The sequence below is a fragment of the Castor canadensis genome, chromosome 2 (genome assembly GCF_047511655.1).
Source record: "Castor canadensis chromosome 2, mCasCan1.hap1v2, whole genome shotgun sequence".
Lineage (NCBI taxonomy): Eukaryota > Metazoa > Chordata > Mammalia > Rodentia > Castoridae > Castor > Castor canadensis.
In genome coordinates, this window is record NC_133387.1 from 54,690,614 (window position 1) to 54,708,422 (window position 17,809).

Consider the following 17,809-nt stretch of genomic DNA (forward strand, 5'->3'; position numbering starts at 1 on the left):
TGGGGTATGGACAGCCATACCACAGTCCTTTTTAGCTTTAGTTTTTGGGGTTTTTTTTTTGTTTTTGCTGCCTACTAATTTATTAGCGTTAGTTATTTTTCAGACAGGGTCTTGCATTTTTCCATGGGCTGGCCTCAGACCACAATCCTCTTCCCTATGGCTTTCTGCATAGCTGAGATTTACAGTTGCATGCCACCATGCCTGGTTTACTGAGATAGGGTCTTGCTAACTTTTGCCTTGGCTGGCCTCAAATCAAAATCCTCCCAATATCCACCTCCTGAGTAGTTGGGATTACAGACATGAGCCACCATGCCTAGCTTGGAACTATTTTCTTTACTGTGGTAAATATATAGAACATAGTTTATGATTTTAGCCATTTTAAATTGTACAATTCAGTGACATTAATAACATTCACACTATCACACATCCATTACCATTTCCATAATTTGTCACTACCCAGTTTTTTTCATCAAAATTTCATTTTGTTGGTAGAGGGCCTTAAAAGCTCTTTTCTAGATTTAAGCTTTCTGGCCTTGACATACAGTTAGTGACTGCGTGTATATGTGAGAGACTCTTGAGAAATGTGGGGCATTTTGCAATTAAGATCTATGTTCCCCTTTCACAAAAGATAATTTATGCTTAATGCAATGAACACATCATATATCTGTTAAATAATGGTATCTGTCCCAAAGTAAGCCAGTTTTCAGTTTAATTTCCTATTAAACAACAAAGGAAGGGGGCACTGGACAAGGGGGGCAGAAATGGCCCAAACAATGTATGCACATATGAATAAATGAATAAAGAAAAAATAACAAAGAAGAACCTTTCCATTGAATATGCCTCAGAAAAGTTATAATCTTTGGGTTCAAAGTGACAAACTTCTACTTGAAGAGCTACAGGAAAGGAGTCAGATTTCTCCTTTGATGATACCCAGTCATGGACAAAGCTTTCTGGAACTGCCCCTCCAAGGAAGGGGAGAAGTCCAGATTTGCTAGAGCACTTGCAAATAAAAAAGAAATCCCATAAATAATGTGTTTAAGCCAGAATAATTAAAAATGCCTTTTAATATTGTTTAATGCTGTTCAGTTCAGAAAACAAAAAGGTTGTCTCTGGGTGTTTTAAAATTTCAAACTCAATTCTTACAAGTACCCATGGCAGATGCCTGAACTAGATTGCCAGTGGAGGGGATACAGAGAAAAAAAGTAGAAATCTTTAGTGTCAAAATAGTAGGATTTGGTGATTGAAAAATGTTAAGTGGGAGGAGCCAAGAATGACTCAAAAGGTTTTTACAATTCATAAGTAAATAGTAATTACAATCACTAACTCTAAGAAAGAGAAATTTGGAGTAGAAAGAGGTAGTCAATGGGGACAGTGAGAGGCCATTAATATATATACTAATTTATAAATGCCTAAAGAAATTCCTTAGCCTCTACTAAAAACTAAAAAATATAGGAAAAGTTTTGTATTAAAGCTGTTGTGAAAGGATTATGTCACCATTTTATGATCAAGGGTTAGGGAAAATGACCATTTAATGCAATAAAATTTCAAACTCATTGAACCTATGAGTTCTGTAGTTGACTAAGAAGATGTTATGATACAGTTGTTTTTGCATGAGCTTTGTCACAAGTATTCATGCTGGTATCACTTTAATTACTTTTGTGACTATAAGCATCAAGTTTAAGTGCTGCTTGAAATGCTTTAAAAATATAATTTAGTCTCAAATGAAATGTTTGTTGTAGAAAAGCATGAAAACAGACAGCTAGAGGTAAATTTCCTATTACTGAAGCAAATATACATCATTAGAAGAATTATTTCAACATATATATATATCTATATATCTATATATAGATATATATATATAGAGAGAGAGAGAGAGAGAGAGATGATACATATATATATAATTTTTTTTTTGGCAGTACTGGGGTTTGAGCTCAGGGCTTCATGACTCTAGCACTTGAGCCAAGTCTCCAGCCCTAGGCAGGTGCTTTACCACTTCTGTCAAATTTCCAGACCCTTTTTGCTGTGGTTATTTTGGAGACAGGATGTTGCCTTTTGCTCAGGCCTGCATGACCTCTATTCTCCTGTTTTACACTTCCCACCATTCCTGGGATGACAGGTATCTGCCATCATGCCCTTTTTTTTTTCCTTTAAGATGGGGTCCTTGAGGTCCAGGCTGGCCTTAAACTGCAATCCTCCTGATATCAGCCTCTTGTGTAACTAACTTAGGATGAAGGCACACCATCGCACTGAGCTACTGGTTGAGATGGGGTGTCTTGAACTTACTTTGCCTCAGCTGGCCTCAAACTGCAATCCTCCCAATTTCAGCCTCTCAAGTTGCTAGCATTACAGGCTCGAGCCACCACATCCAGCTGCTGTTATTTGCTTTCTTGATGATAGCCATTCTGACTAGGGTGATAGGGAATCTCAGTGTAGTTTTGATTTGCATTCCCTTTATGTCTGAGGATGCTGAATATTTTTCATGCATTTAGTAGCACTTGTATTTCTTCTGAGAACTGATCAGTACATTTTCCCATTTATTTGTTCTTTGGGTGTTTAATTTTTTGAACTCTTGTATATTCTCGATATTAATCCTGTATTCATTGAATAGCTGGCAAAGATATTCTCCCATTCTGTGGGTTGTCTCTTCATTTTGGTCATGTTTTTCCTTTGATGTATAGGGGCTTTTTATTTGATGCAATTCCATTTATCAATTCTTGCTCTTTTCTTCGCAGGCAATTGGATTCCTATTTAGAAAATAATTGCCTGTGCCTATATCTTCCAGTGTTTAACTTATGCTTTTCTATAGTAGTTTCAAAGTTTCAGGTCTACATAATATTTGGTTCATTTTGAATTGATTTTTTTGTACAAAGAGGTATCGGTCTAGTTTCAGTCTTCTATAGGTAGATGACCAGTTTTCCCAGCACCATTTGTTAAAGAGGCTATATTTCCTCCAGTGTATGATTTTGGTTCCTTTGTCAAAAATCAGATGACTGTAGCTCTGTGGGTTCATTTCTGGGTCTTCTATTCTGTTTTATTGGTCTATGTGTCTGTTTTTCTGCCAGTACAGGCTGATTTTGTTACTTTGGCTCAATAGTCTAATTTGAAGCCTAGTATTGTGATTCCTCCAGCATTGCTATTTTTGCTCAAGATTACTTTTCCTGTTTGGGGTCTTTATGTTTCCATATGAATTTTAGGATTGATTTTTCTCTATGAAGAATGACATTGGGATTTTGATGGGGAGTTCACTGAAGCCACAGATTACTTTTGGCAGTAAATCCATATTCATAATATTAATTCTGCTTATTATGAACATGGGAGATAATTCCATATATTGGTGCCTTCTTCAGTTTCTTTCTTTGAGGTTTCATAGTTTTAACTGTAGTCTATGTTATTTTTTTGAGGGTATTGGGAATGGAATTTTTTTCCTGACCTCTTTCTCAGTCTGTTCATTGTTGGTATAAATAAAAGGTACTGATTTACTTATAAAATGTTAATTTTATATCCTGCTACATTGCAGTATTTATCAAATCTAGGAGTTTTTGGGTAGAGTCTTTAGGGTCCTTTAAATATCAGATCATCCAGCAATACCACTCTTGGGGATATACCCAAAAGACTGTGATACAGGTTACTCCAGAGGCACCTGCACACCCATGTTTATTGCGGCACTATTCACAATAGCCAAGTTATGGAAACAGCCAAGATGCCCCACCACTGACGAATGGATTAAGAAAATGTGGTATCTATACACAATGGAATTTTATGTAGCCATGAAGAAGAACGAAATGTTATCATTCGCTGGTAAATGGATGGAATTGGAGAACATCATTCTGAGTGAGGTTAGCCTGGCCCAAAAGACCAAAAATCGTATGTTCTCCCTCATATGCGGACATTAGATCAAGGGCAAACACAACAAGGGGATTGGACTTTGAGCACATGATAAAAGCAAGAGCACACAAGGGAGGGGTGAGGATAGGTAAGACACCTAAAAAATTAGCTAGCATTTGTTGCCCTTAACGCAGAGAAACTAAAGCAGATACCTTAAAAGCAACTGAGGCCAATAGGAAAAGGGGACCAGGAACTAGAGAAAAGGTGAGATCAAAAAGAATTAACCTAGAAGGTAACACCCACGCACAGGAAATCAATGTGAGTCAATGCCCTGTATAGCTATCCTTATCTCAACCAGCAAAAACCCTTGTTCCTTCCTATTATGGCTTCTACTCTCTCTACAACAAGATTAGAAATAAGGGCAAAATAGTTTCTGCTGGGTATTGAGGGGGTTGGGAGGAGAGGGAGGGGGCGGAGTGGGTGGTAAGGGAAGGGGTGGGGGCAGGGGGGAGAAATGAACCAAGCCTTGTATGCACATATGAATAATAAAAGAAAAAAAAAAAAGAAGGATAAATAAATAAATAAATAAATATCAGATCATATCCTCTGCATATAGGGATAATGTGACTTCCTCCTTCCCTCCTTGAATCCCTTTTATTTGTTTCTCTTGCCTTAACTGCTCTGGCTAGGAATTCCAGTCCTATATTGAATAAGAATAGAGAGAGTAAACAACCTTGTTTTGTTCTTGACTTTAGAGGAAATGATTTCAATTTTTCCCATTTAGTATGATGTTTGTCATATATAGCCTTTATTATGTTGAGGTACGTTCCTTCTATTCCTAGTTTCTTCAGAGATTTTATCAAGATGTTGAATTTTGTCAAAGGCTTTTTATGCATCTATCCTAATGATCATGTGTTTCTTGATTCTGTTTAGGTACCATATTAGGTTTTTCTTTTTCTTTTTATTGTGTTCCGTGCTTCTTAAGAACAAAGCAAAGAGTAATGTGGGAGTTAAAAGAAAGAGTATCATTGAATTTCACCTTCCCTCCAAACACTTTTCCCAAACTCCCTGTCCCTATGCTTGTGCCTCCAATTCCTTCCTTAGTGAATGAAGAACTCAATCCCCAAAGCCCTGGTACAGACTCCAGGTTCTCTTTTCCCCAGCTTCTCCCCTTTCCTCTGCCCTGTATCTCTGGGAAGGGCAGGCATCTCAGGGAGATGCATGGGAGAGCTGAGAGTGGCAACAGACACAGGGAGAGGAACTGACTGAGGAGTACAGTATAGTGAAGTGTTAATATTGAAAGTTATGCAGTATTATTTTGTTGTTTTTGTGATGACTGCTTCTTTCTGAATCCTCATTTGCTAATCTATTCATCTGGTTGGATTCATTCTTTCCTGCATTTTCCTGGTTGTATTTTTCTTCTTCTGTGTGTAGGATTCCTTCAATTATCTTCTACAGTGCTAGCTTAATGATCATGAATTCCTTTAGTTTTTGTTTGTCATGAAGTTTTTTATTTCTCTTTTACTTATCAATGATAGCTTTGCTAGATACAATAATCTAGGTTGACTTACTTTCTTTCAGTTCTTAAAATATATCATTCCGTGCTTTACTTGCTTTTAGAGTTTCTGTTGAGAAGTGTGCTGATATTCTGATGGGTTTACTTTATATGTGACTTGTTACTGCTCTCTTTCAGTTTTCAGTATTTTTTCTGTGTATTTAGTGTTTTAACTATAATATGTCTGGGGGTATTTCTTTTTGATCTTGCATGCTTTCTGTTCATAAAACCTTCTGTACCTGTATGACACTCTCTTTCTCAAGATTGGAAAAGTTTTCTGCTGTTATCTTATTGAGTACATGTCTTTAGCATGTACCTCTTTTCCTCCTTCTATATCCATGATTCATAGATTTGGTGTTTTGATGGTGTCTCTGAGGTCCTGCATGTTTTGTTCATATTCTATTTTTTTCTTTATCTTTGTCTGATTGATCTAATTGCTTTACTTTTTCTTCAATCTCTGATATTCCATTTTTAACTTGTTCCATTCTATTAGTGAGGCTTTCAATTGAGTTTTTATTTGGGTTATTTTGCTCTTTACTTCCAGGATTTTAATTTGATTTCTTTTTTTAGGATTTCTATATCTTTGTTGAATTTCTCATTTATATTCTGAATTATCTTTCTGATTTTTATTAGATAAAATTGTCTTTATTATTTCATTCATTCTATTTGAGTTCATTCAGCTGTTTATTTGTATCCTCTTTGAATTCATTCAGGTGCTTGTGCATGTTTTCTTTAATTGATCATGACCAATGATAAAAACAATGATAGAAATCACTGAATAGAAATGATAAAAATTTCATACATTTCACTATCATTCAAGTCCTTTATTGTGGAATTGTTGACTTTTGGAGAAGACATGGTGCCTTATTTTTTCATATTACCTGTGTTTCTACATTGGGATTTATGTATCTGAGGACAAGTTTTGGTTGGAAGTTTTAATAACCTGTAGTCTTTCAGTTGAAATCATCTCAATGTTTAGGCAGGACAGCGAAGTGTCTGGATTGAGGTACTATTTCTCACCACTGGACTGAAGAGCATGACTCTGTAGCTAAGCTTTCAACCATCTGCACAGGTACAGGGTTTGATCTCCAGATGTGCTCAAATTGAGGTAGACTAAAATCTCTTGTAGGTCAGTTGTCTGCTTCTATGCTGCTTTCACTACAGAAGCTTCCCTTCTTTGGGTACTGGGAGCCATTGCTGGCATCAGTGAGCTTTATAGCCTATGGACTAGGCAAGTTCCCATTTGCTCTATACCCTGCCCCGCAGTTCGTGTCCCCAAGGGCAGAAAACTTCAAAACCTTGTAGTACTCCTAAATGCATCAGAGACTGCGGGAACAAATGCTGAATTCTGCACTGACATGGGGAGAACTGAGGAACCTAGTTCCTTTGTCTGCTGATCCCAATGCTTACACTCTGTCCAGAAGTTCACCTCCCTGTGTGAAGGAGGAGGTCTAAACTTGGTGTCCCTAGTCCTGTCTGGCAGCTAATATACCCTAGGATGCAGGTCCTAGGGGCGGGCCCAGAGCTTTCAGACCTCACCTAACAGTTTACCTCCGTGGGGGGATAGGAGGTTGTGAGCATCCTTGTCAGGGAGGGCAAGGCACCATGCCCCTCACTGCCAGAGCTCCCTGCTGCTTGAACTTCTCTGTGGGACCATATCCTTCTCCTCGATCACCTCTCCTGCTAGTCTTTCACCCAGACACTGTGACAGAGTGTTCCAAGACTCCTTGAGCTATAAGTATTCCTTATTTTCAGACCTCCAGAGTATCTCAGTCTCAAGCAACAGGCCATCTCATCTTGCTATGTCTCTCCAAGATAAGGGGAGGGACAGAATGTCTTTCTGCACCAAGGCTAGCCCTCAATACTGGAGTAGTCACTGTCTCACCAAATCCCTCATTGTTTAAGGCTTGAGGGATGAGGGATTTATGCTGCTGTTAGAATTGCCAATCTGTCACCAGGGCCATCAGACTTATCTTGTGATGGTGTCTTCATCTTCATGTCTCCCTCCTGGGGATCTGGGGACAGGGCTTAGAACTATTATTTGCTGCTTTTCTCTGTTGCCTCGGTTTCCCTGTGCTTTTCTGCTGTCTTGTTACCTCTTTCATGATTCTTTATCTCCTTCTCTCTTCAAAATATGGTCTCTTATGTGTTACCCTGACTCTTTTCATTCATGGAGTCAAAACAATGGACGTTTCTAATCCATCATCTTACCCCACCTCTCAGAATATTTTATTTGTCACATCCTATGATACTTACCATATGAGTATACTTGTTGATTTTTCACTATATATTTAATAGTTGCCTATCACCAGACCCTATTTACACACTGGTGAAGAAGATGAGATATTATTTCTCCCCTCATGAAGCTTACATTTCAAAGTGGGGTTACAGACAAAAACCATAGCATAATGTATGGCAATATGATAGAGAGTACCTGAAATAGGGTAGAGATGGTGAGACAGGAGTCAGTAAAATCTTTAGAAAGATAACATTAGTACAAAGACCTGATAAATAGTTTACATGAAAACTTTAAGAAAACTTTCAAGCCAGTGGGAAAGCAAGTATAAAGATGGTCAAGACAAGACCAACCTAACAGAACAGTAGGAAGTCAGTTGCTGGGGTAATTGCCATTGAAAGCTATTACAGAGTTTAAATCAAGGTTATAATATTTTCTGTTTTATGTCTTACAAGATTGCTGACTACTGTGTCAACAATGGGCTGAAAGTAGCAAGAATGGGAGATGGAAGACCAAATGAAAAAGCTGTGGGTATAGTCCAGCCAAAAGGCTTGCTGCAGGTGGCTGAGACCAGGATACAATAGTAGAGAAGTCAATGTATATAACATGTTTTGTGTGGACAGCTAATGGGACTTGTTGATAAACGGATTGTAGTTTTAAGGAGAAAAAGTAGAATATAGGATAACACCTATGGTGGTACCATTTATTGCAATGGAGAAAGTAGCGGGGAAACTGGTGGCATAGGGCAATACAGGTTCCACTGAGGTGAAGATTGATCTATAAGTAGAACTGAGCAGAAGAGATAAAAGATGTGAAGATCAGATCATACCAGCACCACTCACCAAGTCCAAGGAACTAGAGAGGAAGCTTTAGTTTAAATTAGGAAAGGGAAATAAAAGAGTTTTGAACCAATTAACCCATGGATTCGTAAAAATGAAGTTTAAGACTTAGAAACTGAAATGGGGTTATATAATTAAAAGTAGCTTGAAAAGCCATGGAATTAAACAAAGATGTTGCTCAGGAAGATATAATGGGAAGAAATACTAATAGAGTCATCTAGAAGGAGTAATAGTAGAAAAAAAAATCAAACATTTTTATGTTTGTTCCTGAACTTTTTCAGCGTGCTAAACAAATCAGGTTCAAAAAGTGATTCAAGAATGAAGAATGGTCAGTGGTATCAAAAGTTTAACAGGATAAAGACAGGAAACTGACTTTAGCAATTTGGTAGTAATTAATCACACCTTGGTAAAAGTTTGTTTTAGTAAAGCAGAAAAGATACAACAGCAAAATTAGAGTGGTAAAAGAGTAGGAAGTGAGGAAATGAAGGTGACAACTATACATAAGCCTTTTGAGAAAGTTAGACACAAACATATGAGAAAAGAAGCAAAAGGGAAGACCATTTTTAACTATAAGGACAGGTTAATTTCTAATATGCTTCACAAAATGTCACTATTATTCCCTGGCAATCTCTGCAACCAAAATACAGGTAGTGTAGAAAAGGTAACTTTAAAATAGATTTTTTCTTACCTTCACTGATTAAATTTAATGTGTCTTGTTTTCCATCTTCTTCTTGTGAGTGGCCTGGATCTAATGAAGTCTGAGAAAGGCTAACTTCTGCTGATAACTGGTCAAGACTTTGATAACTTTTCCTATAAAATAAGGATAAAATACTAACTAAATTTCTTTTTACAAAAAAAGAATTTCTAGAAATATTCTTCAATGGTTTTCAGTTTATTAAGTTTCTGGTAAAATTTTTCCTAACATTTTCCAAGTTTTGCCTTTATCATGGCTTTGTAAATGATCTCCATACTTTTTTCCCTACCTGGTTCAGAGGGGTAACTATTTTACTCACTGATAAACAGAAAAGAAAAATAATTTGTCCAACACATTAAAACACACAATGCAACAATTTCTGGTTAGACAGATGGTTTAAAATGGCAACACTTTTTCTTTTTGTGGTGTGGGGTTTGAACTCAGGGCTTTACGCTGGTGAAAAAGGCACTCTTCCCACCTAAAAATGGGAACTTTTTTTTTTTTCATTTTTCTTTTATTATTCATATGTGCATACAAGGCTTGGTTCATTTCTCCCCTCTGCCCCCCCCTCCCTTACCACCTACTCCGCCCCCTCCCGCTCCCCCCTCAATACAAAATGGGAACTTCTAATTGTGTTTTATAATTTTCAAAAAAGCAGAAAATCTAAATGTTATTCTAAATGAAGAAATAAAAATTGGTATAATTTAATAATGACCTATTGTCTCTAACATTTTAGATTCCTCAACGTCTTGAAAGTATCACTGACAGTTATTACCAAAGAAAAACAAATTATTATAAATTTCTATAATTTAGAAGTTTAAAAAATGTTGGGTAGTAAGTACTTGTTTTAATATACCACCAACATAATGAACCTCTTTCCCTCTTCTGTTTGTTGTTCTGAGGCTATTTTTCTGTTGTTAATTAGTAATTAATTATATTAGAGGATAAATTTAGTTATAAATGGAAAGCTAATGAAAGCTTAATTTCTTTTGGCAGTACTGGGGTTTGAACTCAGGGTCTTGCATGTGCTAGGTAGGCGCTCTACTGGTTGAGCCATATCCCCCAGCCAAAAAGCTTATAATTAATCTTATCTCATATTTGGTTTTCAGAATAAAACCAATGAAAAGTTATATGCAGCTTTGGTTTTTTATTTGTGTAGGCAACAGAATTCATTATCATTTATAAATACACATGGTCTATGAAAAGGAATGTTTAAGCTCAATGTCTTTTCACAAGGTAGTCAAATTCCATAGTGTGTGTGTGTGTGTGTGTGTGTGTGTGTGTGTGTGTGTTACTAGGGATTGAAACCAGCACTTGCTAGGCAAGCATTCTATCACCTGAGCTACAACAGGGCCCTAGCTCTCTTGTTTTATTTTGTTTTTGAGATAGAATCTCACTAACTTTTTCCAGGCTGACTTTGAACTCAAGATCCTTTTATCTCTGTGATCACAGGTGTGTGTCACTATGCCCAGCTTATAACAGTATTTATAGGAAAGCACATATAACTTACATGATGTATTTCATAGATAGGTATCTTTTCATATACATGAGTAGATTCAGTTACAGATTTATCAAAGGTACATTTATTAAATATGGTTTGAATAGTTATGCCCAGATGCTATCTTATGTTAGGACTCTATCCAAAATGAGAAGAAAATGGAAAAATTTTATTCACTAAAACTAGATTATACATTAACAAGAACAATCAAAATAAATAAATAAAATAAATTGGGCAGAGCCCAATAGATTTACCAAGACAGTACTTTAAATTGCTTTTGTACTTACTCTTCATCAATCTTATTAAGATAAAATTTTGTAGGATATCCTAGTGAGGGGATACATACAATACATATCTGTTTTTTTCCCTAAGAAATAGAGAATGAATAAGATGATGGAATAATTTCATTAGCTTATAATGCAAATAGTCTTCTCAATTTATACTATGATGACTTTTCAAATGTTCAGAGTATAAAAGTCCTTAATTATAATTTTTGAGTAGCAGAAAATTCTACTATTGCAGGAAACCTCTTGTAGAGTGGTTAGCACTTTTATAAGCTATATGATGATATGCAATAAAAACAATACCCAACATGTATAAAGTACTTGTGTAATCCCATTTCTACATTATATATACATATATTAACTTATTCAATCCTCACAAATGCACTAAGAAGATGGAATTATTACTACTTCTATGCCAGGATCACAGAGGCCCTTATCCCAAAAGGGCTCACGGAAGGAATGAACAAGACAAGACACATATCAAGACAGCCAGCAGGCTGATGACCAACCGGCAAATTTTTTTTTTCTCAGCCAGCTTTAGACAAAAGAAGAAGAGACTTAAACATCAAAAACACTCTGACCTAGTTACAACCTTTCTGTGTTTTCCACCCTGCATTCTTACTGCCAGTGTCCTTGACTAAGTATAAACTTTTTTTTAGTCAAGGGAAACCATTTTAGTGCTCCTTCCCACCATGATAGAGACATGGTACACCTGCAGATTCCGACCTTGTTGGAATGCTGCTAAGCCAGTGACCTTGTCAGACTGTGGCTTTTGGTTCCCAACACTTCTACTTGATAGCAGAAGAAACTTGAGGCACAGAGAGATTAGATTTAAGCCTGGTAGCCTGGCTCCAATTCTGTTCCCTTATCGACTATTTTATCTTCTTCTAGTACAGAAAGAAGGATTTGACTCCCTATTTTATTAGAAATCCTTCTCAAAGAACAGTCTTCTTTTCTGAGATAGATCATGTAAACCATACTTAATTATATCACTGGAAATTTCACTTGATCTTCATTAAAATGTATTTATTTAGCTATAAAGAAAGCAGGAACACAGGAATCTAATGAGCAACTATATGTTTCTTTTCCAAATTAGTTTTCTGTGCCCAATAGATATATGAGGCTTGTTTTTTAAACTGATGGCTTAAGATGAGTTTTTGACACTGATTTTTCATCATAGGAAATTTTTTAATGTTTTTAAATTTAAAAATTATATGTAGAAGTATTTACAAACCAGGCATGATGGTGCATGCCTCTAATCCCAGCCCTTGGGAGGCAGAAGCAGGAGGATCATGAGTTTGAGGCCAGTAGCCTGGGGTAAAGAGCAAGATCCTGTCTCAAAGAAATAAAATTCAGCCAGAAGTGGTGGTACACATATCTAATTCCAGCTACTTGGAAGATAGAAATAGGAGGATCACTGTCTGAGACTAGGTGGGCAAAGTGTGAGACTCTATCAAAAAAGCAAACATAAAAAAGCAACAAGGACTGGGGACATTGCTCAAATGGTAGAATGCTTTCCTTGCAAGTACAATGCCCTGAGTTCAATCCCCAGTACTACCAAAAAAAAAGTATTTGCAAACAACAAAATATCCATAAGGAAAAGACATGAAATTCATTGAATACTCTAAGGACCAAGAGTTTGACAGCATACATTTATACCAATGGAGAGAAGAATCTTTGAAAATAGGCCCTGAGGACAGTACCACCAAATGAGATTTCCTTTTATTTTTTTTCTTTTTGGAAGTACTGGATTTGAACTCAGGGCCTCATGCTTTCTAGGCAAGTACTCTATTGCTTGAGCCACTCTGCTAGCCCTGTTTTGTGTTGGGTATTATCAAGAAAGGTCTGGAGAACTATTTGCCTGGGACTGGCTTTGAACCACGATCCTCCTGATCTCTGCCTCCTGAGTAGCTAGGATTACAGGCATGAGTCACAGACACCTGGCCCAAATGAGATTTCTTGATGACTACAGAAGTTCCTTTCAGACTATCACACTTCTGAATCCAAAGTGAGTTTGAACCTTCTACCTTTTCATTTGTGACATTTAGTGAATAATCCTTGATTTTAGAGACTTTACTTAACCAAATGCCAATGGATATTAGAAAGAGAATTTGGTAGACAATGATGTTTTGAAGTAATAAAAATTCCAAACCATAATTAAATATTTTACTCATAAGATATTAAAAACAGTACCATTCAGTATCTCCCTTGCTTAAAGATGACCTACAAACTCACTATTTGGGAGGAGATAAATTCAGTTGCTTTCAGTAGGTAAGGAATGGGTCTAGCATCTACATTCTGATTTCCAATGAGACACCCTCTGACAAACATTTTGTTGTCCTATAGTAAACTATCTATGAGAGTTCTGTTTTTAAAAAGCCACAGCCAAGCCTATCCTAGAATTTCAGACTCATTAATATCAACTCATTAGATGTAATCCACCAGACACATTGATCCAATTGACAACTATTGCTGTTTCTCAGAATAGAACTTAATCAAAATCAGAACACAAAACAGTGAGAATCATGCATATGACTATATAAAAATTTAAAGTTTGATATATATCACTATAGTGTCAAACATAAATTAAACTTCTAAGAATTATGTTATATGTCATGGGCATCTGGTAGATAATAAAATTTATTATATCCAATATCAAACTATTTGAACCACTCAAATATAAACACTCATATATGAAATTGGGTACCAAAGAACGGCCAATTTAAAGAAACTGAACGATAGACCTGAATTCACTTATTACTTAATCTTTATACAATCTTAGTTTTTCCTTTGTTTTGAGACAGTCTCATTCTGCAGCTCACTGGCCTAGAATTCACTATGTATCCCAGTCTGGCTTCAAACTCTCAATCGTATTGCTTTATCCTTCTGAGTTCTAGGATTATAGGTATATGCTACTGTGCCTGGCTCTACAATCTTACTTTTTATATCAATGATCAGAAATAATGATATTGACAATCTATGTCACTTATTTGCCCCAAAGATGTGTTGAGATAATAATTTATATTATCTGGTAGTCATCAAGAAACAGAGTGTGATATATGGAAGACTAGTATTATTCACATGTAAGCAATTTAAAATATGTACACACTGTATATAGACAAACATATGCATGTACATGGAGAGAGAGCCATGCTATTTTTTATTCTTGTTTTTTTTTCACAGAAATGTTTAAGAAGCAACATAATCATTTGCTATAGCAAAATATCTATATTCTCTTAATCTACTAAAATTTACAAAAGAATGCAAGGAAAGTCTAATAAGGAAGGATGTATGTGAGTCAGGTTAATGCCTAATTTATGAATTGTAAAATATTTGTGCAGCCTTAGTGCTTTAGAGACCCTTACTCCAAACAAATGTTTGAAAAACACACATGAAAAGGAAAACTCAATACATTTAAAGTGAAAGTCATTAAGAAAAACACAAAAGCCTAAATAGTAGTTCATGATAGGCCAATCCAAGTGATAGCCAAACCGGGAATCAATGATAAATTTAAAAGACTAAAAAAAGCTTAAGTAGAAAATATGATGACAATGAATCAGATCTTTTGGGATAAGAATAGGTGGATTAGGTAATAATCTAACAAGATTACAGAACAGATAATCTAATAGGATTATCTAGAAAGCTCATGTGACTTAAATTTTATGTATAAAGGATATTAGAACTGACTAGAAAGAAAAGGAAACAAGTACTCTATGCTATATTAAGGAAATATATTTTATATATTTGTTTATTGCTGAGTTTTTACATAAACCTGTAACATTTTATCAAGTTTTCATATATGATATTGCCATCTTTGAAATAAAGGAAAACCAGCCTGGTTAATCTTGCTAAGTCTAAGTAATCAAGGAATAAACTGGAAATCCTACTTTTAAAGTTTTATAAGCAGCATAGAAAATAGAAATAAATTTCAGATCTTTTATTGTGAATGGGATCCTTGCATGAATAGGTGACAACATAACCAAGTTACCAAACAGCTCAATTTAAAAGACCAACAAATTCATTAAATGAGCATAAAATACTTATTAAATTAAATAAACAGGAAGCCATTAGTTTAAGGCTGTACCACTACGTTGAGTAGCAACAAACTGTAACCTAACTTAGTACATAAGGGCTAGAAGCATGGCTCATGTGGTAGAGTGCATAACTACCAAGCACAGACCCTGAATTCAAACCCCATACCACCAAAAAAAAAATAGTCTACCTTAGTACATAAACTGAAACCTAACTCATGAGTACATTTTTTCATTAATGAACTGCTAAGCTTTAGCCAATAACAGACAGGCAATTTATCATACTACACCCAAGTAAGATAAATGTCTCATCACACTGTGCCCAAATGAGGTTGAAGCCAGCCAATCAGATGATTTTTCTATTTTACTTTCTGCATAGTCTATAAAAGCTTTCTGCTTCTACTGCTGGATGAAATTCTCTGAGCCCCCTTTGGTTCTGAGTACTGCCCGATTCATGAATCATTCTTTGCTCAAATAAATGCTGTTAAGTTTAATTTGTCTAAAGTTTTGCTTTGAACATTTTTTTCTTCTTAAAGTTATCTTTGGCAGACTGGTAGAATAAAGTCACAGAGCTCCTAGAAAATAGGCTTAGGCACCTCATATCCTTTGCAGGAAAAATCTACTAGCATTAAAATTAACAAATTGTAAGGTTAGTTTCTCTAAATTATGAAGAGAGATAGCATTCCTTATTAAAAGGATTTTAGCCATCTCTTCCATAATTTCTAGGTTCTCAATAAATGTTGTTGAATTTACCTATGATTCTGGCCAAATGAAAAGGAGTTCATGATCAGGTAGTTCAAAAGTCTTGGCTTATAAATTTGAGGACAGCAATAACTGTATTCTCATTAAAAATTCTGATTAGTTTCAAACTTGATTTATAAGAAGCTCCTCTATTATGAAAATCCAAGTCTCCATTTTTAAATGAGACAGCTGGAATTATATATTCAGAACAACTGGGGATTAGCTGATCATTTTAATTTTATATATGATTCAGAAAGTAGACCTTGGAATGTTAGGTGGATATACACTGTTTCATATGGAAGGTACAGCATTATATTAGAGAAAAAAGATGACATAGGGTATAAAAATATTGAATGAGAAGCTACTAAGTGCCAGAAAACTCACTGCCTTATTTGATATATAATTTTATTAGGCAGGTATTAGTCCTAGTATGATATATACAGGAAAGGAAGTGTTACTCTGTGTTGCTCAGCCAGTAAGTAGCTGAGAATATTTACTATTGCCTACTGACTTTGAACTCTAGGTCCAGTGATTTCTGTACACACTCCAGCAGTATAATTTTTGTTTAGAGATATCAGTTTACAAACAGGGCCATCTTCTAAAAGCAGTACCAACAGAAGAGGACAAGTCATATTAAAGGATGATACCAGAAAGGAACAGATGTCTCTTATTAAGGTAATGGAATAACGGCATCCAGAAGCATTAAATTAGGGTGAGGCACAGTGGCTCATACCTATAATCCCAGCTGCTCAAGATGTGGAAATTAGAAGGACTGCAGTATGAGACCAGCCTTGACAAAAAGTTAGCAAGGCCCCATCTTAACAAATAAACAAGGAGTGTGGTTCACATATGTAACCCCAGCTACCTGGAAGGCATAGGTAGGAGGGTCACTATCCTAGTAGGTCAGCCTGGGCAAAAAATGATACCTACCTAAAAAATGACCTAAAGCAAAAAGGGCTGGAGATGTGGTTCAAGTAGCAGAGCACTTGCCAAGCAAGTGCAATGCCCTGAGTTCAAAACCCCAGTACTGCCCCCCGCAAATGAATGAAGTCTGGATTCTTGCTCAACAGATGAATAGGCCATTTCCTTGCCTTTTGCTGCTGCTATACTGCTTTGTAAAAACCAGACACTATTATACATGCGTAGGTATACTAGAAATAAATATTCCACTTAAGACTCTCTATTGGCGCCTTTGTAGTAACTTTGCAGCAAGCAAGAATCCGCATCTTCTGGGTAAAATATTTTGCCTCCTACTATCTAATGTGATGATGTGGATATTGCAATTAAAAGGTAGTCTTTTAATTTAGAAAGACCTAATGTCATATTTTTGCAGCTAAAAACTAGGAACATCTTACGTGTCATACATAAAATAAATATACCAAGTATTTCTATAAACTCGATTTTTAATCATAAACTAGAAATAACAAAATATTTTTCTATCAATTGTGCCACAGAAGGGTAATATGACACATAGTGTAAGATACATATTAGTTATTCTAAACTTCCTTAAGAGTATAAAGGAACTAGATCCTAATGTGTAGAACATCCAAAGTCAAAACCTGAATAATAGTAAGAAACCTGATTTTAAAATAGTCACACTGATATATTCCACAAATAATCTACTCACTCTACTTGTCTCTAACAATCAATGAAACAAGAAGACTAAAGTCCCTAGCAATTCTTTTATTTTCAATTCTATCTTTGATAAACATCAACAAAAAGTCACAGAGTAAAAAAGGTGGACGTAATGTCCATAGTAAAACAGTTCTTGTAATAACTGAGTCAAGAAGCATTAAAATCTGGGTCCATGGCTCAACAGACAAACAAAACTGTTGCTACTCATTACCTAGTAAGGGACTCTAAGAAACACACACAGAAGTGTGTGGCTCTACCAGTGAAATTAGAAAATAAGTCCTTTGCAGAAGAGTAGAGAAAGAAACAAAAGAGAAAGGACGGGAAGAGAAAATAAAAGAAAGAAAGAAGAAGGGAAATGAGAGAAAAGGTAGGAAGGGAAGGAAGAAAGCAAACAGAAGGGGATTGGAGGGAAATATATCAGAAAATATCTATTGGAGGAAAAACAGAAAATTAACTGAAGGCAGAAAAACA

At 35.8% G+C, this 17,809-nt stretch overlaps 1 protein-coding gene across 4 annotated transcripts in view; it reads right to left on the reverse strand.

Moving 5' to 3' along the window:
• Rundc3b (RUN domain containing 3B) overlaps positions 1–17,809 on the reverse strand; it is a 201,850-nt gene that overhangs the window by 4,491 nt on the left and 179,550 nt on the right. For all 4 annotated transcript variants that reach the window (XM_074064842.1, XM_074064840.1, XM_074064839.1 and 1 more), the window contains one exon: positions 9,144–9,265. In XM_074064842.1, coding sequence (XP_073920943.1) covers positions 9,144–9,265 — 122 coding nt within the window. The remainder of the gene's footprint in view (positions 1–9,143; positions 9,266–17,809) is intronic.